The following is a 26,041-nucleotide window of genomic DNA, read 5'->3' as shown; positions in this document are numbered from 1 at the left end:
ACCAATGAAATAAAATGTATCAGCTGTAGTTGACTTGGTTTCAGGAAAACCACATTCGAAAATTACATTATCTTCCTCTTGTCATCCTCAGTCGTTGTGGGCCACCATGCTGTGAGCTGTGTGGATGTAGCAGTAAGTGAACGAAGGCAAATTTCCTCGGATTGGTAATGAACTGAGGTCCTCACTCTTCCATCTTCCAGGTACAACCAGATCTTTGCATAAATCACATATCAAATAAACATGAAAATTCCAACAGTGGCAGAAATGTCATTAACTATGGGGCATCTGATCCCTGGATGGATTGTGTCCTGGATAGCTCTCTGAGGCTTTTCTCAGGGTCCACTGTCGTCTTCTCTCAGGGCACACTGTCTTTTCTCTGGGTGCACTGTCATCTTTTCTCTGGGTTCACTGTTGTACTTTCTGTGAATTCACTGTCGTCTTTTCTTTGGGTTCACCGTCATCTTTTCTCTGGGTCACTGTTATCTTTTCTCTGGGTTCACTGTTGTTTTTTCTCTGGGTTCACTGTTGTATTTTCTGTGGGTTCGGTGTCGTCTTTTCTTTGGGTGTACTATCATCTTTTCTCTGGGTTCACTGTTGTCTTTTCTCTGGGTTCACTGTTGTATTTTCTCTGGGTGCACCGTTGTCTTTTCTCTGGGTGAACTGTCATCTTTTCTCTGGGGTCACTGATTTATTTTTTCTGGCTTCTCGTTTTTTCTCTGGGTTCACTCATATTTTCTCTGGGTGCACTGTCGTCCTTTCTCTCGGTGAACTGTCATCTTTTCTCTGGGGTCATTGTCATCTTTTCTCTAGGTTCACCATTGTCCTTTCTCTGAGTGAACTGTCATCTTTTCTCTGGGGTCACTGATGTATTTCTCTGGGTTCACTGTTGTTTTTTCTCTGGTTTCACTGTTACGTTTTCTCTGGATGCACTGTCATCTTTTCTTGAGGTTCACCATTGTCCTTTCTCTGGATTCACTGTCACCTTTTCTCTGGGTGCACTGTCATCTTTTCCCTGGGTGCACCGTTATCTTTTCTCTGGGTTCACCGTTGTATTTTCTCTGGGTTCACTATTGTCTTTTCCCTGAGATCACTATTGTATATTCTCTGGATTCACCATCGTCTTTTCTCTGAATTCACTGTCATCTTTTCTCTGGGTTCACTGTTGTTTTTTCTCTAGGTTCACCATCATCTTTCCTCTGGGTGCATTTTCATCTTTTCTTTGGGTTCATCGTCATCTTTTCTTTGGGTTCACTGCCGTGTTTTCTCTGGGTGCACCGTCATCTTTTCTCTGGGTAAACTGTCATCTTTTCTCTGGGTTCACTGTCGTCTTTTCTCTGGGTTCACTGTTGTCTTTTCTCTGGGTTCACTGTCCTCTTTTCTCTGGGTTCACTGTTGTTTTCTCTGGGTACACTGTCATCTTTTCTCTGGGTGCACCATTGTCTTTTCTCCAGGTTCACCGGCTTCTTTCCTCTGGGTTCACTGTTATCTTTTCTGTGGGTGCACTGTAGTCTTTTCTCTGGGTTCACTGTCATATTTTCTCTGAGTTCACTGCTGTATTTTCTCTTGTTTCACCGTCATCTTTTCTGTGGGTTCACTGTCGTCTTTTCTCTGGGTTCACCGTCGTCTTTTCTCTGGGTTCACTGTCGTCTTTTCTCTGGGTTCTCTGTTGTCTTTTCTCTGGGTTCACTGTTGTATTTTCTCTGGGTTCATGGTTGTCTTTGCTCTGGGTTCACTGTCCAATTTTCTCTATGTTCACCGTCGTCCTTTCTCTAAATGCACTGTCATCTTTTCTCTGGGTTCAGTGTTGTCTTTTCTTAGGGTGCACTGTCATCTTTTCTGTGGATTCATGGTCATCTTTTCTCTGGGTTCACTGTCGAATTTTCTCTATGTTCACTGTTGAATTTTCTCTACATTCACCGTCATTCTTTCTGTAAATGCACTGTCATCTTTTCTCTGGGTTCACTGTCGTCTTTTCTCTTGATTGACTCTCGTCTCTTCTCTGGTTTCACTGTCATCTTTTCTCTGAGTGCACTATCGTCTTTTCTCTGGGTTCACTATCGTGTTTTTTCTGGGTTCACTGTGGCCTTTTCTCTGTATTCACTGTTGTCATTTCTCTGGGTTCACTGTCCGTTGTCTGATTTCACTATAGTCTTTTCTCTTGGTTCACCGTCGTCTTTTCTCTGGGTTCAGTGTGGCCTTTTCTCTGTATTCACTGTTATCTTTTGTCTGGGTTCATTGTTGTATTTTCTGTGGGTTCACTGTAGTATTTTCTCTGAATTCACATCTTTTCTCTGGTTGCACTCTTGTTTTTTCTTGGGGTTCACCTTTGTCTTTTCTCTGGGTTCACTGTTGTATTTTCTCTGGATTCACCATCATCTTTTCTGTGGGTGCACTGCTGTTTTTTTCAGGGTTCACCTTCATCTTTTTTCTGGGTTCACTTGTCTTTTCTCTGGGTTCACTGTTGTCTTTTCTCTAGGTTCACTGTCATCATTCCTCTGGGTTCACTGTCATCATTCCTCTGGGTTCACTGTCATCTTTTATCTAGGTTCACTCTTGTTTTTTCTTTGGGTTCACTGTTATATTTTCTCTGGATTCACTGTCATCTTTCCTCTGGGATCACTGTCATGTTTTCTCTGGGTGCACCATCGTCTTTTCTCTGGGTAAATGTCGTCTTTTCTCTGGGTTCACTGTTGTCTTTTCTTTGGGTGCACTGTCATCTTTTCTCTGGATTCACTGTTGTCTTCTCTGGGTTCACTGTTATATTTTCTCTGGGTGCACCATCATCTTTTCTCTGGGTTCACTTGTATTTTCTCTGCGTGCACCATCATCTTTTCTCTGGGTTCACTGTTGTATTTTCTCTGGGTGCACCGTCATCTTTTCTCTGGGTTCACTGTTGTATTTTCTCTGAGTTCACTGTTGTATTTTCTCTGAGTGCACTGTCATCTTTTCTCTGGATTCACTGTTGTATTTTCTCTGGGTGCACTGTCATCTTTTCTCTGGGAGCACCGTCGTCTTTTATCTGTGTTCACTGTATTTTCTCTGGGTCCACTGTCATATTTTCTCTGGGTTCACTGTTGTATTTTCTCTGGGTGCCGTCGTCTTTTCTCTGGGTTCACTGCTGTATTTTCTCTTGGATCACCGTCGTGTTTTCTCTGGGTTCACCATCATCTTTTCTCTGGGTTTACTGTCATGTTTTCTCTGGGTGCACTGTTGTATTTTTTCTGGATTCACTGGTGTATTTTCACTGGGTTCACTGTCATCTTTTCTTTGGGTTTGCTGTCATCTTTTCTCTGGGTTCACTGTTGTATTGTCTCTGGGTGCACTGTCATCTTTTCTCTGGATTCTTTGTCTATTTTCTCTGGGTTCACTGTCATCTTTTCTCTGTGTTCATCGTCGTCTTTTCTCTAAGTTCACTGTTGTCTCTTCTCTGGGTTCACTCTCATCTTTTCTCTGGGTTGACTGTCATCTTTTCTCTATGTGAACTGTTGTCTTTTCTCTGGGTTCACTGTTGTATTTTCTCTGGGTTCACTGTCGAATTTTCTCTGGGTTCACCATCGTCCTTTCTCTGAATGCACTATTGTCTTTTCACTGGGTTTACTGTAGTTATTTCTTTTGGTTCACTGTCGTCTTTTCTCTGGGTGTACTTTCATCTTTTCTCTGGGTTCACTGTGGCCTTTTCTCTGGGTCGACTGTTGTTTTTTCTCTGGGTTCATTGTCATATTTCCTGGGGGTTCACAATTGTATTTTCCCTGAATTCACCATCGTCTTTTCTCTGGGTGCACTGTTGCACTGTTGTTTTTTCTCAGGGTTCACCTTTGTCTTTTTTCTGGGTTCACCAATGTCTTTTCTCTGGGTTCACTGTGGCCTTTACTCTGGGTACACTTTTGTCTTTTCTCTGGGTTCACTGTGGCCTTTTCTCTGGGTTCACTGTGGCCTTTTCTCTGGGTTCACTGTTGTCTTTTCTCTGGGTTCACTGTTGTCTTTTCTTTGGGTTCACTGTTGTCTTTTCTCTGGATTCACTGTTGTATTTTCTGTGGGTTCACTATCGTATTTTCTCTGAATTCACCATCGTCTTCTCTCTGGGTTCACTGTCATTTTTTCTCAGGGTTCACCTTCGTCTTTTCTCTGGGTTCACTGACATCTTTTCTCTGGGTTCACTGTCATCTTTTCTCTGAGTTCACTGTTGTATTTCCTCTATGTGCACTGTCATATGTTTTCTGGGTTCACTGTCATCTTTTCTCTACGTTCACTGTCGTCTTTTCTCTGTTCTCAGTCGTCTTTTCTCTGGATTCACCATCACCTTTTCTTTGGGTTCACTTTTGTGTTTTCTCTAGGTTAATTTTTTTATCTCTCAGTGCACTATCATTTTTCCTCTGGGGTCACTACTGTCTTTTCTCTGGGTTCACTGCTGTCTTTTCTCTGTGTTCACAATCGTCATTTCTCTGGGTTCACCGTCATCTTTTTTGGGGGTTTACTGTTGCCTTTTCTTTAGGTTCATTGTCGTTTTTTTCTCTGTGTGCACTATCATCTTTTCTTTGGGTGCCCTCTAATTTTTTCTCTGGGTTCACTGTCATCTTTTCTTTGGGTGCACTCTCATCTTTTCTCTGGGTGCACAGTCATCTTTTCTCTTGGTTCACTGTTGTATTTTTTCTGGGTACACTTTCATCTTTTGTCTGGGTTCACTATCGTCTTTTCTCTGGGTTCACTGTTATATTTTCTTTGGGTTCATTGTTGTATTTTTTCTGGGTTCACTGTTGTATTTTCTCTGTTCACTGTTATTTTTTCTCTGTGTTCACTGTTGTTTTTTCTTTGGGTGTGCTGTCGTCTTTTCTCTGGGTGTACCGTCATCTTTTCTCTGGTGTCACTGTCATCTTTTCTCTGGATTCACTGTATTTTCTGTGGGTTCACTGTCGTATTTTCTCTGGCTTCACTATCGTCTCTTCTCTTGGTTCACTGTCATCTTTTCTCTGGGTTCTCTATCGTCTTTCCTCTGGGTGCACCATTATGTTTCTCTGCATTTCTCTGTTGTATTTTTTCTGGGTTCAATGTCGTCTTTTCTCTCGGTGCGTTGTCATCTTTTTTCTGGGTTCACTGTTGTCTTTTTCCTGGGCTTACCATCGTCTTTTTTCTATGTTCACTGTCAAATTTTTTCTAAGTTCACCTTCGTGTTTTCTCTGGGTTCACTGTTATCTTTTGTCTGGGTGTACCGTCGTCTTTCTCTGCATTTCTCTGTTGTATTTTCCCTGTGTTCACTGTTGTATTTTATCTTGATTCACCGTTGTCTTTTCCTGTTTCACTGTCATCTTTTCTCTGGTTTCACTGTTGTGTTTTCTGTGAGTTCATCATCTTCTTTCCTCAGGGTTCACCATTGTCTTTTTTTCTAAGTTCACTGTCATCTTTTCTCTGGGTTCACTGTTGTATTTTCTCTGTGTTCACTGTCGTCTTTTTGCTAAGTTCACTGTTTTCTTTTTAGGTTTTGCTGTCATCTTTTCTCTTGGTGCACCATCGTCTTTTCTCTGGGGTCATTGTTGTCTTTTCTCTGGGTTCACTGTATTTTCTCTGAGTTCACTGTATTTTCTCTGGCTTCACTGTCGTGCTTTCTCTGGGTTCTCCATTGTCTTTTTTCTGGGTTCACTGTCTTCTCTGGGTTCACTGTCGCACTTTCTCTGAGTTCACCATTGTCTATTCTCTGGGTGTACCATCATCTTTCTCTGCATTTCTCTGTTGTATGTTTTCTGGGTTCACTGTCATCTTTTTTCTGGGTGCTCTGTTGTCTTTTCTCTGGGTTTGCTGTCATCTTTCCTCTGGGTTCACTGTTGTCTTATCTCTGAGTTCACTGTCATCTTTTCTGTAGGTTCACTGTTGTCTTTTTTCTGAGTTCACTGTTGTATTTTCTTTAGGTCTGCCATCGTATTTTTTCTGGATGCGCTGTCATCTTTTCTCTGCATGTCTTTTCTCTGGGTTCACTGTTGTCTTTTCTCTGGGTTCACCTTTGTCTTTTCTCTGGCCTCACTGTTTTCTTTTCTCTAGGTTTACTGTCATCTTTTCTCTGGGTTCACTGTTGTCTTTTTTCTGAGTTCACTGTCATGATTTCTCTTAGTTCACTGCTGTCTTTTCTCTGGGTGAACCTTCGCATTTTCTCTTCGTCTACCATTGTCTTTTCTCTGGGTTCACTGTTTTATATTCTCCGGGTTCACTGTCGTCTTTTCTTTGAGTGCACTATTGTCTTTACTCTCGTTTCATTGTCTTTTCTCTGAAAGCAACGTCGTCTTTTCTCTGGGTTCACCATCTGTTTTCTCTGGGTTCACTGTCATATTTTCTCTCGATTCAGTGTCATATTTTCTCTGGGTTCACGTTGTATTTTCTCTGTGTTCTTTTTTGTCTTTTCTGTGGATCCACCATGTTTTCTCTGGGTGCACTCTCATCTTTTCTCTGGGGTCACTTCTGTATTTTCACTGGACTCACTGTCATCTTTTTTATTGGGTCACTGTCATCTTTTTTTGTGGGTTCACTGTTGTCTTTTCTCTGCGTTCACCATCATCGTTTCTCTGCGTGCACTGTTGTCTTTTATCTGGGGTCACTTTTGTATCTTCACTGATTCACTGTCATCTTTTTTCTTGTGTTACTGTCATCTTTTTTCTGGGTTCACCATTGTCTTTTGTCTGGGTTCATGGTCATCTTTTCTCTTGGTTCACTGTCATCTTTTCTCTGGGGTCGTTGCCTTTCCTTTGGGTACATGCTCCTCTTTTATCTGGGGTCCTGTTGTCTTTTCTCTGGGTTCACTGTCTTATTTTCTCTGGGTTCATCATTGTCTTTTCTCTGGGTTCACTGTCACCTCTTCTCTGGGTTCACTGTCATACTTTCTCTGAGTTCACCGCCATCTTTTCTCTGGGTGCACAGTCATATTTCTCTGCCTTTCTCTGTTGTATTTTTTCTGAATTTACTGTGTTTTTCTCTGAAAGTACTCTCAACTTTCCTCTGGGTTCATTGTCACGTTTTCTCTGGGGTCACTGTTGTATTTTCTCTGGATTCACTCTCTTCTCTGGGTTCACTGTCATCTTTTCTGTGAGTTCACTGTTGTATTTTCTCTAGGTTCACTCTCCTCTCTTCTCTGCGTTCACTGTTATCTTTTCTTTAGGTTCACCATCATCATTTCTTTGGGTTCACTCTCTGTTCTCTGGCTTCATTGTCATCTTTTCTCTTTCTTCACTGTTGTGTTTTTTCTTTGTGCACCGTCGGCTTTTTTTTGGTTGCACTGTTGTATTTTCTTGGTGTTCACCATTGTCTTTTCTCTTGGTTCATTTTCGTCTTTTCTGTGGGTGCACCGTCCTCTCATCTCTGGGTTCTTTGTTCTCTATTCTCTAGGTTCACTGTTGTATTTTCTCTTCATTCATTGTCATTTCTTCTCTGGCTTCACTGTCATTATTTCTCTGGGTTCACTGTCGTCTTCTGTCTGGGTGCACCTTCGTGTTTTCTCTTGGTCCACCATTGTCTTTCCTCTGGGTTCACTGTTGTATATTTTCTTTGTTCACTGTTGTCTTTTCTGTCGGTGCACCGTGATCTTTTTTCTGGGTTCACTGTTGTCTTTTTCCTTGGTTTACCCTCATCTTTTTTCTATGTTCACTGTGACATTTTCCCTAAGTTCACCGTCATCTTTTCTGTGGGTTCACTGTCATGTTTTGTCTGGGTGTACTTTCATCTTTCTCTGCATTTCTCTATTGTATTTTCCCTGTGTTTGCTGTTGTATTTTTTCTTGATTTACTGATTTTTTTCTTGGTTCACTGTCATATTTTCTCTGGTTTGACTCATGTTTTCTCTGGGTTCACCATCTTCTTTCTTCTGGGTTCACCGTCATCTTTTCTCTAAGTTCACTGTTGTCTTTTCTCTGGGTTCGATGTTGCATTTTCTTTGGGTTCACTGTTGTGTTTTTTCTAAGTTTACTGTTGTTTTCTGTTTAGGTGCACTGTCATCTTTTCTTTGGGTGCACCGTTATCTTTTTTACTGGGGTCACTATTGTTTTTTCTCTGGGTTCACTGTATTTTCTGTGGGTTCACTGTCATATTTTCTCTAGATTCAACATTGTCTTTTCTGTGGGTTCACTGTCATCTCTTCTTTGGTTTCACTGTCATACTTTCTCTGAGTTTACAGTCATCTTCTCTCTGGGTGCACTGTTATCTTTCTCTGCATTTCTCTGTTGTATTTTTTCTGGGTTCACTGTCATCTTTCTTCTAGGTACACTGTCGTCTTTCCTCTGGGTTCACTGTCATCTTTTCTCTAGGTTCACTGTCGTCTTTTCTCTGGATTCACTGTTGTCTTTTCTCTGAGTTCACTGTTGTATTTTCTCTAGGTGCACTGTCCCATCATTTCTGGGGGCACTGTCATCTTTTCTCTACATTCACTGTCATCTTTTCTCTGGATTCCCTGTCATCTTTTCTCTGGGTTAACTGTCGTCTTTTCTCTGTGTTCACTGTTGTTTTTTCTCTGGGTTCATTGTCGTCTTTTCACTGAGTTCACTGTCGTATTTACTCTGGATTCACCATTGTTGTCTCATCTTTTCTCTAGGTTCATTCTTGTCTTTTCTCTGTGTTCACAGTTGTCTTTTCTCTGGGTTAATCATCGTCTTTTCTCTGGGTTCACTGTCGTCTTTTCTCTAGGTTCACTGTCATCTTTTCTCTGGGTGAGCTATGTTCACCTTCATCTTTTCTCTGGGTTCACTGCTGTCTTTTCTTTGGGTTTACCGTCCTCTTTTCTCTGGGTTCACTGCCATCTTTTCCCTGTGTCTACTGTCGTCTTTTCTCTGCATTCACTCTCGTCTTTTTTCTGGGTGGACCCTCGTCTTCTTCTTGGTGCACTATCTTCTTTTCTCTGGTATCACCGTCATCTTTTCTCTGGATTTACCAGTCTCTTTTCTCTGGGTTCACTGTCGTCTTTTACCTGAGTTCGCTTTCGTCTTTTCTCTGGGTTTACTGTCATCTTTTTTTCTGGGTGGACCATCATCTTTTGTCTGGGTGCACTGTCATCTCTTCTCTGGTTTCACCGTCGTCTTTTCTCCAGGTGCAGTGTCATCTTTTTTCTGGGTTAACTGTTGACATTTCTCTGGGTTCACTGTCATATTTTCTCTGGGTTCACTGTTGTATTTTCTCTGGGTTCACCGTTGTACATTCTCTGGGTTCAGCATCATCTTTTCCCTGGGTTCACTGTCATCTTTTCTCTGGGTTCACCAGAGTCTTTTCTCGGGTTTCCCTTTCATCTTTTTTCTGGGTTCACTGTTGTTTTTTCTCTAGCTGCACCTTCATCTTTTCTCTGGTTGAACTGTCATCTTTTCTCTGGATTCACTGTCATCTTTTCTCTGGGTTAACTGTCGTCTTTTCTCTGTGTTCACTGTTGTTTTTTCTCTGGGTTCATTGTCGTCTTTTACTGAGTTCACTGTCGTATTTACTCTGGATTCACCATTGTTGTCTCTGTGGGTTCATCATCGTCTTTTCTCTGGATTCACTTTTATTTTCTCTGGGTTCACTGTCATCTTTTCACTGGGTTCACTGTAGTGTTTTCTCTGGGTTCACTGTTGTTGATTCTCTGGGTTCACTCTCATATTTTTTCTGGATACACCGTCCTGTATTCTCTGGGTTCTGTTTTATCTTTTCTCTCAGTTCACTGTAGATTTTTCTCTGGGTTCACCATTTTTTCTCTGGGTTCTGTTTTATCTTTTCTCTGGGTTCACTGTCATCTTTTCTCTGGGTTCACTGTCATCTTTTCTCAGGGTTTCCTGTTGTCTTTTCTCTGGGTTCAGTGGCATCTTTTCTCTGGGTGCACTAAGGTCTTTTCTCTGGGTACCCTGATGTCTTTTCTCTGGGTTCACTCTTGTATTTTGTCTGGATGCACAGTCATCTTTTCTCTGTGTTCACTATCATCTTTTCTCTGGGTCACAGTCGTCTTTTCTCTGGGTTCACCTTTGTCGATTCTCTGGGTTCACTGTCATATTTTCTCTGGGTGCACTGTGCTCTAGTCTCTGGATTCATTTTCATTTTTTCTCCGGATGTACTGTAGAATTTTCTCTGGGTTCACTGTCATCTTTTCTCTGGGTTCACCATCGTCTTTGGCTGCACCTTTGTCCTTTCTCTGGGTTCACTGTTGTATTTTCTCTGGGTTTACTGCCGTCTTATCTCTGGATGCACCATCTTCTTTTCTCTGGAATCACTCTTGTCTTTTCTCTGGGATCACTGTTGTATTTCCTCTGGATTCCCGGAGGTCTTTTTTGCTGGTTCACTGTTGTCTTTTCTGTGTGTGCACTGTCATGTTTTCTCCGGCTGCACTGTGGTATTTTTCCCAGGTTCCCTGTCATCTTTTCTCTGAGTTTTCTATTGTATTTTGTCTAGGTTCACTGTCATCTATTCACCGAGTTCACTGTCATCTGTTTCCTTGGTTCACCATCATCTTTTCTCTGGGTTCCCTGTCATCTTTCCTCTGGGTTGACAGTCGTCTTTCGTCTGGGTGCACTGTCATCTCTTTTCTGGGTTTATCATCGTCTTTTTTCTGGGTTCACTGTTATATTTTCTTTGGGTTTAACCTCCTCTTTTCTCTGGATTCACTTTGCATTTTCTCTGGGTTCACTGTCATCTGTTTTCTGGGTGGATGATCATCTTTTGTCTCGGTGCACTATCATCTCTTCTCTGGCTTCATCGTCGTTTTTTCTCTGCGTTTACCGTCCTCTTTCCTCAGGGTTCACTGTCATCTTTTCTCTGGGTAGACCGTCGTCTTTTGTCTGGGTGCACTGTCATTTCTTCTCTGGGTTCAATGTCATCTCTTCTCTGGATTCACTGTAGTATTTTCTCTGGGTTCACCGTTGTCGATTCTCAGGGTTCACTGTCATATTTTCTCTGGGTGTACCATCTTCTATTTTCAGGGTTCAGTTTTATCTTTTCTCTGGCTTCACTGTAGAATTTTCTCTTAGTTCACCTTCATCTTTTCTCTGGGTTCACCATCGTCTTTTCTCTGGGTTCACCATCATCTTTTCTCTGCATTCACTGTTGTCTTTTCTGTGGGTGCACTATGCTCTTTTCTCTGGGTACACTGACGTCTTCTCTCTGTGTTCTCTGTTGCCCTTTCTCTGGATTCGCTGTTGTGTTTTCTCTGGGTGCACCGTCGTTTTTTTTTTTCTGTGTTCACTGTCATCTTTTCTCTGGGTCACCATCGTATTTTCTCTGGGTTCACCATTGTCTTTCCTCTGGGTTCACCATCATCTTTTCTCTGGGTTCACTGTCATCTTTTCTCTGGGTTCACTGTCGAATTTTCTCTGGGTGCACTGTCATCTTTTCTCTGGGTTCACCATTGCCTTTTCTTTGGGTTCACTGTTGTCAATTCTATGGGTTCACTTTTATATTTTCTCTAAATGCACCATCCTCTATTCTCTGGGTTCGCTTTCATATATTCTCTGGGTTCACCTTAGTATTTTCTCTGAGTTCACCACCATCTTTTCTCTGGGTGCAGTATCATCTTTTCTTTGGGTTCAACGTTGTCTTTTCTGGGTTCACTGGTGTCCTTTCTCTGGGTGCACTGTCATCTTTTCTTGAGGTTCATCGTCATCTTTTCTCTGTGTTTGCTGTCTTTTTTCTGGGTTCACTGTCATCTTTTCTCTGGGTGCACTGTCATCTTTTCTCTGGGTGCAGAGTCTTCTTTTCTATAGATTCACTGTCATATTTTCTCTGGGTTCACCATTGTTTTTTCTATGGCTTCTTCTGTTGTATTTTCTCTGGGTGCATGGTTGTCTTTTCTCTGGGTTCACTGTCATCTTTTTTCTGGCTTATTCTCGAATTTTCTCTGGATGCCCTGTTGTCTTTTCTCTGGGTTCACTGTCGTCTTTTCTCTGGGATGACTGTCGTCTTTTCACCGTCATTTTTTTCCGTGGGTTCACTGTTGTCTTTTCTCTAAGTTCACTGTTCTCTGGCTTCACTGTTGTCTTTTCTGTGGGTGCACTTTCTTCTTTTCTGTGAGTTCGCCATGGTCTCTTCTTTGAGTGCACAGTCATCTTCTCTCTGGGTTCACTGTCATATTTTTCTGGGTTTACTTTTATATTTTCCCTGGGTTCGTCATTGTATTGTTTTGGGTTCCCTGACGTCTTTCCTCAGGGTTCACTGTCATCTTATTTCTGGCTTCACTCTCATCTTTTCTCTGGGTTCTCTGTCGTATTTTCTCCGGGTTCATCGTATTTTCTCTGCGTTCATCATCGTGTTTTTATGGGCTCACTGTTGTATTTTCTCTGGGTTCACTGTCATTTTTTCTCTGGGTTCACTGTTATCAAAATTTCTCTAGTTTGATCATTGTCTTTTCTCTGCGCACATTGTTCTCTTCTCTGGGTTCACTCTTGTCTTTTCTCTAGGTTCACTATTTCTCTGGATTCTCTCTTTTTTTTCTTCTTTCCCTGTCATATTTTCTCTGGGTTCATTGTCATCTTTTCTCTGGGTTCACTATCATCTTTTCTCTGGGTTCATTTTCATCTTTTCTCTGGGTTCACTGTCATGTTTTCTCTGGTTTCACCATCGTCTTTTCTCTGGGTTCCCTGTTGTCTTTTCTTTGGGTGCACTATTATCTTTTTTCTTGATTCCATGTTGTATTTTCTCTGGGTTCACTGTCATCTTTTCTCTGGGTTCAACATCATCTTTTCTGTGGGTTCACTGTAGTCTTTTCTCTGATTTCACTATCTTTTCTCTGGGTACACTGTCATCTTTTCTCTAGGTTCACTGTTGTATTTTCTCTAGGTTCACTGTTGCCTTTTCTCTGGGTTCACTTATGTATTTCCTCTGGTTACACTATCATCTTTCCTCTGGGTTCACTGTTGTCCTTTCTTTGGGTTCACTGTCATCTTTTCTCTGGTTTCTCCATCATCCCTTCTCTGGGTTCACTACCTTATTTTCTCTTGGTTCACCATCATCTTTTCTCTGAGTGCACTGTCATCTTTCTCTGCGTTTCTCTGTTGTATTTTTTTCTGGGTTCACCATCATCTTTTCTCTGGGTCCAATGTTGTCTTTTCTCTGGGTTCACTGTTATCTTTTCTCTTTGTTCACTGTTGTATTATCTCTGGGGTCACTGTCATCTTTTCTCTGGGGTCACTGTCGTCCTTTCTTTGGGTTCACTTGCATCTTTTCTCTTACTTAACTGTCATTATTTCTCTTGGTTCATTGTCATATTTTCTCTGGGTTCACTGCCATCTTTTCTGTGGGTGCACCATCATCTTTTCTCTGAATTCTCTGTCATATTTACTGTGGGTTCACTGTTTAATTTTCTGTGGGTTAACTGTCATCTTTCCTGTGGGTTCACTGTGGTCTTTCTTTGGGTGCCCTGTCATCTTTTCTCTGGATTCACTGTCATCTTATCTCTGGACTCACTGTTGTCTTTTCTCTGAGTGTACCATCGTCTTTTCTCTGCGTGCAATTGTCATTTTTTCTTTGGGTACTTAGTTGTCTTTTCTCTGGGTAAACTGTCTTGTTTTCTCTGGGTTCACAGTCACCATTTCTCTGGGTTCACCATCGTCTTTTCTCTGGGTTCACTGTTTTTTTCTTTTGGTTCACAGTCATCTTCTCCTTGGTTTCGTCGTCATCTTTTCTCTAGATTCACTCTCATCTTTTCCTTGACTGCACCGTCATCTTTTCTTTGGGTGCACCATCCTCTTTTCTTTGGGTGCACCGTCATCTTTTCTTTGGGTGCATCGTCATCTTTTCTCTGTGTTCACTGTCATTGTCTTTGGGTCACTCTCGAATTTTCTCTGGGTTCATCGTCTTTTTTTCTCTCGTTTCACCACTGTTTTTTCTCTGGGTTCACTGTCATCTTTTCTCTCGGTTCTCCATTGTCTTTTCTCTGGGTTGACTGTCGTCTTTCCTCTGGGTTCCCTGTTGTCTTTTCTCTGGGTTCACCATTGTCTTTTCTCTGGCTTCACCGACATCTTTTCTTTGGGTGCACTATCATCTTTCCTCTGATTTCACCATCATCTTTTCCCTGTATTCACTGTCTTTTTTTCACTGGTTCACTGTCGTCTTTTCTTTAAGTTCACTATTCTCTGGCTTTACTGTTGTCTTTACTCTGGGTGCACTTTCTTCTTTTCTGGGAGTTTACCATCATCTTTTCTTTGGGTGCATGGTTGTCTTTTCTCTGGGTTCACTGTTGTATTTTTTTTGGGTGCAGCATCATTTTCTTTCTGGGTTCACTGTCATCCTTTCTCTTGTTTCACTGTCATCTTTCCTCTGGGTTCACCGTCGTATTTTCTCTGGGTTCTCTGTCATCTTTTTTGGGTGGTTCACTGTCAATTTTAGTTTCCCTGTCGTCTTTTCTCTGGGTACTCTGTTGTCGTTTTCTGGTTTCACCATCATCTTTTCTCTGGGTGCCCTGTCATCTTTTCTGAGGTTCACTCTTGCATTTTCCCTGGGTTCACTGTTGTATTTTCTCTGCGTTCACTGTTGTATTTTCTCTGGGTTTACTGTTGTATTTCCTCTGGGTGCACCTTCATCTTTTCTTTGGTTTCATCATCATCTTTTCTCTGGTTTCTCCACTGTCCCTTCTCAGGGTTCGTGGTCTTATATTCTCGGGGTTCACCATCATGATTTCTCTGAGTGCACTGTCATCTTTCTCTGCGTTTCTCTGTTGTATTTTTTCTGGGTTTACTGTCGTCATTTGTCTGGGTGCACCATCCTCTTTTCTCTGAGTTTACCATCATCTGTTTTCTGGGGTCACTGTTTTACTTTCTCTGGATTCACTGTTGTCTTTCCTACGTGTTCACTGTCATGTTTTCTTGTAATTCACTGTCGTCTTTTCTCTGGGTTCACCATCTTTTCTCTGGTTTAACTGTCATCTTTTTTTCTGGGTGCACTGCCTTCTTTTCCCCAGATGTACCGTCGTCTTTTCTCTGAGTTAACTGTCATCTTTTCTCTGCGGTCACCTTTTTCTTTTCTGTTGGTTCACTGTCGTATATTCTCTGGGTTCACTGTCATATGTTCTCTGGGTTCACTGTCATTTTTTCTCTAGGTTCAGGGTCATCTTTTCTCTGGAGTCACTGCCATCTTTTCTCTGGCATCACTGTTGTCTTTTCTCTTGGTTCACTGTCATCTTTCTCTGCATTTCTCTGTTGTTTTCTGGGGTGGGGGAGTCACTATTGTCTTTTCTCTGAGTTAACCATCATCTTTTCTCTGGTTTCACCATTGTCTTTTCTCTGTGTGCATTGTCCTCTTTTCTTAGAGTTCACTCTTGTCTTTTCTCTGGGTTCACTATTTCTGTGGATTCACTATCTTTTCTTTTCTTTCCGTGTCATATTCTTTCTTGGTTCACTGTTGTCTTTTCTTTGGTTTCACCGTCATCTTTTGCCTGGGTGCCCCATCGTCTTTTCTCTGGGTTCACTGTCGTATTTTCTCTAGGTTCACTGTCATCTTTTCTCTGGGTACACCATCGTCTTTTCTCTGAGTTCATCGTATTCTTTTCTCTGATTTAACTGTCATCTTTTCCTGGTTTCACCATCATCTTTTCTCTGGCTGCCCTATCATCTTTTCTCTAAGTTCACTCTTGTACTTTCTCTGGGTTCACTGTTGTATTTCCTTTGAGTGCATCCTCGTCTTTTGTTTTGGTTCACTGTCATCTTTTTTCTGGTTTCCCCATCATCCCTTCTCAGGGTTCATCGTCTTATATTCTCGGGGTTCACGGTCATCTTATCTCTTAGTGCACTCTCATCTTTCTCTGCATTTCTCTGTTGTGTTTTTTCTTGGTTTACTGTCATCATTTCTCTGGGTGCACCATCCTCTTTTCTTTGGGTTCTCTATCGTCTTTTTTCTAGGGTCACTGTTTTATTTTCTCTGGATTCACTGTTTTTCTCTGTGCTCACTGTCATGTTTTCTTGTAATTCACTGTCGTCTTTTCTTTGGGTTCACTGTCATCTTTTCTCTGGTTTCACCATCGTATTTTCTCTGGGTTCACTGCTGTCTTTTTCTTGCGTTAACTGTCGTTTTTTCTTTGGGTTCATTGTCATCTTTTCTCTGGATTCACGATCGTCTTTTCTCTGGATGCACCATCTTTTTTTCTCTGGGTTCACTGTCATCTTTTCTCTTTGTTCATTGTTTTTGTTGTTGTTGTTGTTGTTTTTTCTGGATTCACTGTCATCTCTTCTTTGGGTACACCATTGTGTTTTTTCTGAATTCAATGTCATATTTTTCTCTGGCTTCTCTGTTTTATTTTCTCTGGGTTCACTATCATGTTTTCTCTGTGATTACTGTTGTCTTTTTCTGGGTGCACCGTCATCTTTTCTCTGGGTTCACTGTTGTCTTTTCTCTGGTTTCACTAGTCATCTTTTCTCTGGGTGCACCATCGTCTTTTCTCTGGGTTCACTGATGTCTTTTCTTTGGGTGTACCATTGTCTTTTCTCTGGGTAAACTGTCATCTTTTTTCTGGGTTCACTGTTGTCATTTCTCTTGGTTCACTATCGTCTTTTCTCTGAGTTCACTGTTGTATTTTCTTTGGGTGTACCATCATCTTTTCTCTTGGTTCACTGTCATCCTTTCTCTTGTTTCACTGTCATCTTTTGTCTAGGTTCACTGTTGCATTTTCTCTGTGTTCACTGTCGTCTTTTGTGGGGATTCACTGTCAATTATAGTTTCACTGTTGTCTTTTCTCTGGCTTCATCTTCATCTTTTCTCTGGATTCACTGTCGTCTTTTCTCTGCGTGCGCTGTCGTCTTTTCTCTGGGTTCACTGTTGTCTTTTCTCTTTGTTCACTTTTTTTTTTTCTGGATTCACTCTCATCTTTTCTCTGGGTGCATCATTGTCTTTGCTCTGAATTCACTGTCATATTTACTCTTGGTTCACTGTTTTATTTTTTCTGGGTTCACTGCTGTCTTTTCTGTGCATTCAGTGTCATCTGTTTCTGGGTGCACTGTCATCTTTTCTCTGGGTTCACTATCGTCATTTCGGTGGGTTCGCTATCGTTTTTTCTCTTGGTGGCTGTGGTCTTTTCTCTGAGTGCACCGTTGTCTTTTCTCTGGGTTCACTGCCGTCATTCCTCTGTGTTCACTGTCGTCATATCTCTGGGTTCACCATCGTCTTTTCTCTGGGTTCACTGTTGTATTTTCTCTTTGTGTACCTTCATCTTTTTCTGGGTTCACTGTTGTTTTTTCTCTCTGTTCACCATCATCTTTTCTCTGGATTCACTGTCATCTTTTTTCTGGTTTAACTGTCATCTTTTTTCTGGGTGCATTACCTTCTTTTCTCTGGATGCACCATTGTCTTTTCTCTGAGTTCACTGTCATATTTTCTCTGCATTCACCATCGTCTTTTCTTTTGGTTCACTGTCGTATTTTCCGTGGGTTCACTGTCATCTTTTCCCTGGGTTCACTGCCGTCTTTTCTCTGGCATCACTGCCATCTTTTTTCTCGGTTCACCATCATCTTTCTCTGCATTTCTCCGTTATTTTTTCAGGGGTTTCACTGTCATCTTTTTTCTGGGTTAACCATCATCTTTCCTCTGGTTTCACCATTCTCTTTTCTCTGGGTACATTGTCCTCTTTTCTTAGGGTTCACTCTTGTCTTTCTCTGGTTTCACTATTTCTGTGGGTTCGCTATCTTTTCTTTTGTTTCCATGTCATATTCTTTCTTGGTTCACTGTTGTCTTTTCTCTGGTTGCTCTGTCATCTTTTCTTTGGGTTCACTGTCCTATTTTCTCTGGGTTCACTGTCGTGTTTTCTCTGTGTACACCATCATCTTTTATCTGGTTTCACTGTCGTCATTTTCTGGTTTTACCATCGTGGTTTTTTGGGTGCCTTGTCACCTTTTCTCTAGGTTCACTGTTGTATTTTCTCTGCATTCACTGTCACCTTTTCTCTGAGTTCACTGTTGTATTTCCTCTGGTGCACTGTTGTCTTTTCTTTGAGTTCACTGTAATCTTTTCTCTGGTTTCTCCATCGTCCCTTCTCAGGGTTCATTGTCTTATATAATTCTCTGGGTTCACCATCATCTTTACTCTGAGTGCGCTGTTATCCTTCTCTGCATTTCTTTGTTGTATTTTTTCTGGGTTTACTGTCATCATTTCCCTGGGTGCACCATTCTCTTCTCTCTGGGTTTTCTGTCATCTTTTTCCTGGGGTCGCTGTTTTTTTTTTTTTTTTTTTTTTTTCCTCTGGATTCACTGTTGTCTTTTCTCTGTGTTCACTGTCATCTTTTCTTTTAATTCACTGTTGTCTTTTCTCTGGGTTCACTGTTGTCTTTTCTCTGATTGCAGCATTGTCTTTTATCTGTGTTTACTGTCACCTTTTCTCTTTGTTCACTGTTGTATTATCTTTGGTTGCACATCATCTTTTCTCTGGGTTCTCAGTTACCTTTTCTCTGGTTTCACTGCTGTATTTTTTGGGGGTTCACCATCATCTTTTCTCTGCATGCACTGACTTCTCTGGGATCACTGTTGCTATTTCTCTGGGTTCATTGTCATCTTTTTTCTGGGTGCACTGTGGTCTTTTCACTGTGTTCACCATCATCTTTTCTTTGGACTCACCATCATCTTTTCTCTTGTTTCACTGTCATATGTTCTCTGGGGTCACTGACACCTTTTTTGGGGGTTCACTGTCCTCTTTCCTTTACTTTTACTGTCATCTTTTCTCTGGGTTAATTGTCATCTTTTCTCTGGATTCACTGTCATCTTTTTCTCTGGGTGCACCATCGTCTTTTCTCTGGGTTCACTGTCATCTTTTCTCTTTTGTTCACCTTTTTAATTTTTTTCTTCTGGTATCACTGTCATCTTTTCTCTAGGTGCACCATCATCTTTTCTCTGAATTCAATGTCATATTTTCTCGGGTTCTCTGTTTTATTTTCTCTGGGTTCACTGTCTTCTTTTCTCTGTGATCACTATCGTCTTTTTCTGGATGCATCGTCATCTTTCCTCTGGGTTATTGTTGTCTTTTCTCTACGTTCACTGTTGTCTTTTCTCTGGGTGCACAATCATCTTTTCTCTGGGTTCACTGTTGTCTTTTCTTTGGGTGCACCGTTGTCTTTTCTCTGGGTAAACTGTCATCTTTTTACTGGGTTCACTGTTGTCATATCTTTGGGTTCACTATCATCTTTTCTCTGGGTTCACATTTTATTTTCTTTGGGTGTACCATCATCTTTTCTCTTGGTTTACCGTCATCTTTTCTCTTGTTTCACTGTCGTCATTTCTCTGGGTTCACTGTCGTCTTTTCGTTCACTGTCCCTTTTTTTTTTTCTGGATTCACTGATGTCTTTGGGTGCAACATCATCTTTGCTCTGAATTCACTCTCATATTTACTCTGGGTTTATTGTTTTATTTTCCTTGGATTCACCATCACCTTTTATCTGTGTTCACTGTCATCGTCTTTTTTCTGGGTGCACCATCATCTTTTCTCTGGGTTCACTGTTGTCTCTTTTCTGGGTACACTCTCATCTTTTCTCTGTGTGCACCATTGTCTTTTCTCTAGATTCATTTTTTTTTTTTTTTGTGGGTGTACCATTGTCTTTTCTCTGGGTAACTGTCATGTTTTCTCTGGATTCACTGTTGTCATTTCTCTGGGTTCACCATTGTCTTTTCTGTGGGTTCACTGTTGTATTTTCTCTTTGTGTACTATCATCTTTTCCCTGTGTTCACTGTCGTTTTTTCTCTTTGTTCACCATTGTCTTTTCTCTGGGTTCGTCATTGTCTTTTCTCTGGGTTCACTGTCATCTTTTGTCTGGTTTAAGTGTCATCTTGTTTCTGGGTTCACTACCTTTTTTTCTCTGGATGCACCGTCGTCTTTTCTCTGAGTTCACCGTCACCTTTTCTCTGCATTCACCATCGTCTTTTCTTTTGGTTCACTGTCGTGTATTCTCTGGGTTCACTGTCGTCTTTTCTCTGGCATCCCTGTCGTCTTTTCTCTCAGTTCACCATCATCTTTCTCTGCATTTCTCTGTTGTTTTGGGGTGGTGGGATCGCTATTGTCTTTTCTCTGGGTCAACCATAATCTTATCTCTGGTTTCACCATTGTCTTTTCTCTGGGAGCATTGTCCTCTTTCCTCAGGGTTCACCCCTGTCTTTTCTCTGGGTTTACTATTTCTGTGGGTTCACTATCTTGTCTTTTGTTTTCAAGTCATATTCTTCCTCGGTTCATTGTCGTCTTTTCTCTGGTTTCACCATCATCTTTGCTCCCATTGCCCTGTTGTCTTTTCTCTGGGTTCACTGTCATATTTTCTCTGGGTGCACTGTCATCTTTTCTCTGGGTTCACTGTCATCTTTTCTCTGGGTTCATTGTAGTCTTTTCTCTGATTTGACTCTCATCTTTTTCTGTTTTCACCAACATCTTCTCTCTGGGTGCCCTGTTATCTTTTCTCTAGGTTCACTGTTGTATTTCCTCTGGGTGCGCGGTTGTCTTTTCTTTGGGTTCACTGTCATCTTTTCTCTGATTTCTCCATCGTCCCTTCTCAGGGTTCACGGTCTTATATGCTCTGGATTCACCATCATCTTTTCTCTGGGTACACTGTCATCTTTCTCTACGTTTCTCTGCTGTATTTTTTTCTGGGTTTGTTGTTGTCACTTCTCTGGGTGCACCATCCTCTTTTCTCTGGCTTCTCTGTCGCCTTTTTTCTGGGGTCACTGTTTTATTTTCTCTGGATTCATCATTGTCTTTTCTATGTGTTCACTGTCATAGTTTCTTGTAATTCATTGTCATCTTTTTTTGGGGTTACTGTCATCTTTTCTCTCAGTTCACTGTCATATTTTCTTTGGGTTCACTGTCTTTTCTTGGGTTCACTGTCATCTTTTCTTTGGTTCCACTGTCGTCCTTTTTCTGGGTTCATCGTCATCTTTTCTCTGGGTTCACTGTCATCTTTTCTCTTTGTTCACAGTTGTTTTGTTTGTTTATTTATTTTTCTGGATTCACTGTCATCTTTTCTCTGGGTGCAGCATCGTCTTTTCTCTGAATTCAATGTCATATTTTTTCTGGGTTCTCTGTTTTCTTTTCTCTGGGTGCACTGTCATCTTTCTCTGGGTGCACCATCATCTTTTCTCTTGGTTCGCTGTTGTCTTTTCTCTGGGTTCACCATCGTATTTTCTCTTGGTTTACTGTCATCTTTTTTGAGTGTTCACTGTCATCTTTAGTTTCACTGTCATCTTTTCTCTGGTTCATTGTCACCTTTTCTCTGGATTCACTGTGATTTTTTCTCTGGGTGCATCATTGTCTTTTCTCTGGGTTCTCTCTCATTTTTCTCTTGGTTCACTGTTTTCTTTTCTCTTTTTTCTGCATTCACTCTCATCTTGTCTCTGTGTGCACCATTGTCTTTGCTCTGAATTCACTGTCATATTTTCTCTGGGATCACTGTCCTACTTTCTCTGAGTTCACTGCCATCTTTTCTCTGGGTGCACCATCATGTTTCTCTGCGTTTCTCTCTTGTATTTTTTCTGGGTTCACTGTCATCTTTTCTCTGGGTATACTTTCTTTTTTCTGTGTTCACTGTTGTCTTTTCTCTGGGGTCACTCTCATCTCTTCTCTGCGTTCCCCGTTATCTTTTCTTCAGGTTCACCATTGTCATTTCGCTGGGTTCACTGTCTGTTCTCTGGCTTCACTGTCACCTTTTCTCTGGTCGCTGTCATCTTTTTTCTTTGTGCACCATGCCTTTTCTTTGGGTTCACTGTTGTATTTTCTCTGGGTTCACCATCATCTTTTCTTTGGGTTCACTGTTGTATTTTCTCGCTTTTCTTTGGGTTCACTGTTGTATTTTCTCTGGGTTCACCATCATCTTTTCTCTTGGTTCACTCTCTTCTGTGGGTGCACCATCCTCTCATCTGTGGGTTCTTTTTTCTCTATTCTTTAGGTTCATTGTTATATTTTCTCTTCATTCCTCGTCATTTTTTCTCTGGCGGCACTGTTGTCATTTCTCTGGGTTCACCGTTGCCTTTTTTCTGCGTGCATCTTCGTGTTTTCTCTTCATTCACTATCATCTTTTCTCTGAGTTCACTGTTGTATATTTTCTGGGTTCACTATCATGTTTTCTCTCGGTGTACCGTCATCTTTTTTCTGGGTTCACTGTCATCTTTTTCCTGGGTTTACCATCGTCTTTTTGCTACATTCACTGTTACATTTTCTCTACGTTAATCATTGTCTTTTCTCTGGGTTCACTGTCTTGTTTTCTCTGGGTGCACTGTCATCTTTCTCTGCATTTCTCGATTGTATTTTCTCTGTGTTCATTGTTATGCTTTCTCTTGATTCACTGTTGTCTTTTCTTGACTCACTGTCATAATTTCTCTGGTTTCTCTGTCGTGTTTTCTCTGGGTTCATCATCTTTCCTCTGGGTTCACCATTGTCTTTTCTCTAAGTTCACTGTTGTCTTTTTTCTGGGTTCGCTGTTGTATTTTTCTGGGCTCACTGTCTTCTTTTTTCTAAGTTCACTATTGTTTTCTCTTTGGGTGCACTGTCATCTTTTTTCTGGGTGCAGTGTTAACTTTTCTTTGGGATCACTGTTGTCTTTTCTCTGGGTTCCCTGTGTTTTCTGTGGGTTCACTGTTGTATTTTTTCTGGGTTCACCATTGTCTTTTCTCTCTTTTCACTGTCGTACTTTCTCTGAGTTCATTGTCGTCTTTTCTCTGGGTGTACCGCCATCTTTCTCTGCATTTCTCTGTTGTATTTTTTCTGGGTTCACTGTCGTCTTTTCTCTGAGTTCACTGTCATCTTTCCTCTGGCTTCACTGGCGTCTTTTCTCTGGATTCACTGTCGTGTTTTCTCTGGGTTCACTGTCATCTTTTCTCAGAGTTCACTGTTGTGTATTCTCTAGGTGCACAATCGTATTTTTTCTAAGTGCACTGTCATCTTTTCTTTACATTCACTGTCATCTTTTCTCTAGGTTCACTGTTGTCTTTTCTTGGTGTTCACAGTCATCTTTTCTCTGGGTTCACCATTGTCTTTACTCTGGGTTCACTGTCATCTTTTCTGTCGGTTCACTGTCGTCTTTTCTCTGAATGAACTATTATCTTTTCTCTGGGTTAACTGTTGTCTTTTCTCTCGGTGAACCTTTGCGCTTTCTCTTGGTCCACCATCATATTTTCTCTGAGTTCACTGTTGTATCCTCTCTGGGTATACCATCGTTTTTTTTTCTCTGGGTTCTCTGTTGTCTTTTTCCTGTGTTCACCATCATTTTTCTTCTACGTTCACTGTCGCGTTTTCTCTCAGTTCGGTGTCGTGTTTTTTCTAGGTCCACTGTTATCTTTACTCCTGGTGAACCATCATCTTTCTCTGTGTTTTTCTCTATTGTATTTTGTCTGGGTTCACTGTCGTCTTTTCTCTTGTTTCACTGTTGTCTTTTCTCTGGTTTCACTGTTGTCTTTTCTCTGGTTTCAGTGTTGTGCTCTCTCTGGGTTCACCGTCATCTTTTCTCTGGGTTTGCTGTTGGTCTTTTCTGTTAGCTCATCGATGCATTTTTCCGGGATTGTTTTCTGTTCTCTGGGTTAACTGTCGTCTTTCTCTCAGTTCCCTGTTGTCATTTCTTTGGGTGCACCGTCGTCTTTTCACTGGGTTCGCTGTTGTGTTTTCTTTACATTCATTGTTATCTTTTCTCTGCGTGCACTGTCGTCATGTCTCTGGGTTAGTTGTTGTCTTTTCTTTGTGTACACCTTCATCTTTTCTCTGGGTTCACCTTCGTCTTTTCTCTGGGTTCACTGTCATCTTTTCTCTCGGTTCACTGTCATCTTTTCTCTGATTTCACTGTCGTCTTTTTTTTCTGGGTTCACTGTCATCTTTTCTCTGAGTACACTATCATCTTTTCTCTGGGTACACTATTGTCATTTCTCTAGGAGTACTGATGTCTTTTTTCTGGGTTCACTGTCATCTTTTCTCTATTTGCACCATCATATTTTTTCTGGGTGCACTGTCATCTTTTCTTTACGTTCCCTGTCGTCTTTTCTCTAGGTTCACTGTTGTCTTTTTTCTGTGTTCACAGTCGTCTTTACTCTGGTTTCACCATCATCTTTTCTTTGGGTTCACTGTCATCTTTTCGCTAGGTTCATTGTCGTCTTTTCTGTAAGTGCACTATCGTCTTTTCTCTGGATTAACTGTCGTCTCTTTTCTGGGTTCTCTGTTGTCTTTTCTCTGTGTTCACCGTCTTCTTTTCCATGGAATCACCATCATGTTTTATTTGGGTTCGCTGTCATCTTTCCTCTGTCTTCATTGTCATCTCTGGGTGCAATATCAGTTTTTCTCTGGGTGCACTATCATCTGTTCTCTGAGTTCACTGTTGTCTTTTCTCTGTGTTCACAGATGTCTTTGCCCTGGGTTCACTGTCATCTTTTCTTTGGGGTCACTGTCATCTTTTCTCTAGGTTCATTGTGGGTGCATTATTATCTTTTCTCTGGGTTCACTATTGTCTTTTCTCTGGGTTCACTGTCATCTTTTCTCTCGGTACACCGTCATCTTTTTATGTTGTGCACCATCAGCTTTTCTCTGGCTTCACTGTCGTCTTTTCTCCCGGTGCACTGTCATCTTTTCTGTGTGTTCACTGTCATCTTTACTCTGGGTGTACCATTGTCTTTTCTCTGTGTTCACCATCATCTTTTTTGCCGGGTTCACTTTTGTATTTTCTCTGAATTCACTGTCATCTTTTCTCTTAGTTCATGGTCATCTTTACTCTGGGTGCCGTCGTCTTTTCTCTGGGTTCATTATCATCTTATCTCTTGATTCACTGTCATATTTTTTCTGGGTTCACTGTTGTCCTTTCTCTGTGTGCGCAGGCATCTTTTCACTGGGGTCAGTGTGGTATATTCTCTGGGTTCACTGTTGTCTTTTCTCTGGGTTCACCATCGTCTTTTCTCTGGGTTCACCGTCGTCTTTTCTCTGGGTTCACCGTTGTCTTTTCTATGGGCGCACTGTCATCTTTTCTCTGGGTGCACCATCATCTTTTCTCTTGGTTCACTGTTTTATTTTCCATGGGTTTTACCGCCATCGTTTTTCTGGGTTCACGGTTGTATTTTTTCTGGGTGCACTTTTGTCTTATGTCTGGGTTCATCATCATCTTTTCTCCAGCTTTACTGTTGTGTGTTTTTTTGGTTTCATTGTTGTCTTTTGTCTGGGTTCACTGTTGTATATTTTCTGTGTTCACTGTTGTCTTTTCTCTGAGTTCATTGTTGGTTTTCCTTTGGGTGCACTGTCATCTTTTCTCTGGGTGCACCATCATCTTTTCTGTGGGGTCTCTGTCATTTTTTTCTCTGGGTTCACTGTATTTTCTGTGGGTTCACTGTTGTATTTTCTCTGGCTTTAACATGGTCTATTCTCTGGGTTCACTGTCATCTTTTCTCTGGGTTCACTGTCATCTTTTCTCTGAGTTCACTGTTGTATTTTCTCTAGGTGCACTGTCTCATAATTTCTGGGGGCACTGTCATCTTTTCTCTGTGTTCACTGTTGTTTTTTCTCTGGGTTCATTGTCATGTTTTCACTGAGTTCACTGTCGTATTTACTCTGGATTCACCATTGTTGTCTCTGTGGGTTCATCATCGTCTTTTCTCTGGATTCACTTTTATTTTCTCTGGGTTCACTGTCATCTTTTCACTGGGTTCACTGTAGTGTTTTCTCTGGGTTCACTGTTGTTGATTCTCTGGGTTCACTCTCATATTTTTTCTGGATACACCGTCCTGTATTCTCTGGGTTCTGTTTTATCTTTTCTCTCAGTTCACTGTAGATTTTTCTCTGGGTTCACCATTTTTTCTCTGGGTTCTGTTTTATCTTTTCTCTGGGTTCACTGTCATCTTTTCTCAGGGTTTCCTGTCGTCTTTTCTCAGGGTTTCCTGTTGTCTTTTCTCTGGGTTCAGTGGCATCTTTTCTCTGGGTGCACTAAGGTCTTTTCTCTGGGTACCCTGATGTCTTTTCTCTGGGTTCACTCTTGTATTTTGTCTGGATGCACAGTCATCTTTTCTCTGTGTTCACTATCATCTTTTCTCTGGGTCACAGTCGTCTTTTCTCTGGGTTCACCTTTGTCGATTCTCTGGGTTCACTGTCATATTTTCTCTGGGTGCACTGTGCTCTAGTCTCTGGATTCATTTTCATTTTTTCTCCGGATG

The 26,041-nt window shown here is 41.3% G+C and overlaps 1 protein-coding gene across 8 annotated transcripts in view; it reads left to right on the top strand.

Annotated features, from left to right (window-relative positions):
• LOC105487634 (putative T-complex protein 10A homolog) overlaps positions 1-26,041 on the top strand; it is a 128,568-nt gene that overhangs the window by 29,157 nt on the left and 73,370 nt on the right. For 6 of the 8 annotated variants that reach the window (XM_071096206.1, XM_071096210.1, XM_071096207.1 and 3 more), the window contains one exon: positions 92-6,132. In XM_071096206.1, coding sequence (XP_070952307.1) covers positions 2,625-3,569 — 945 coding nt within the window. In that variant the 5' untranslated portion in view covers positions 92-2,624 and the 3' untranslated portion in view covers positions 3,570-6,132. Of the gene's footprint in view, positions 1-91; positions 6,133-26,041 lie in introns of those variants that run through there. The other 2 variants (XM_071096217.1, XM_071096216.1) reach the window with 2 other exon arrangements.

The sequence above is a fragment of the Macaca nemestrina genome, chromosome 5, assembly GCF_043159975.1.
Source record: "Macaca nemestrina isolate mMacNem1 chromosome 5, mMacNem.hap1, whole genome shotgun sequence".
NCBI lineage: Eukaryota > Metazoa > Chordata > Mammalia > Primates > Cercopithecidae > Macaca > Macaca nemestrina.
Note: the sequence above shows the minus strand (reverse complement) of the source record. Positions and strands in the feature narration are given on the sequence as shown.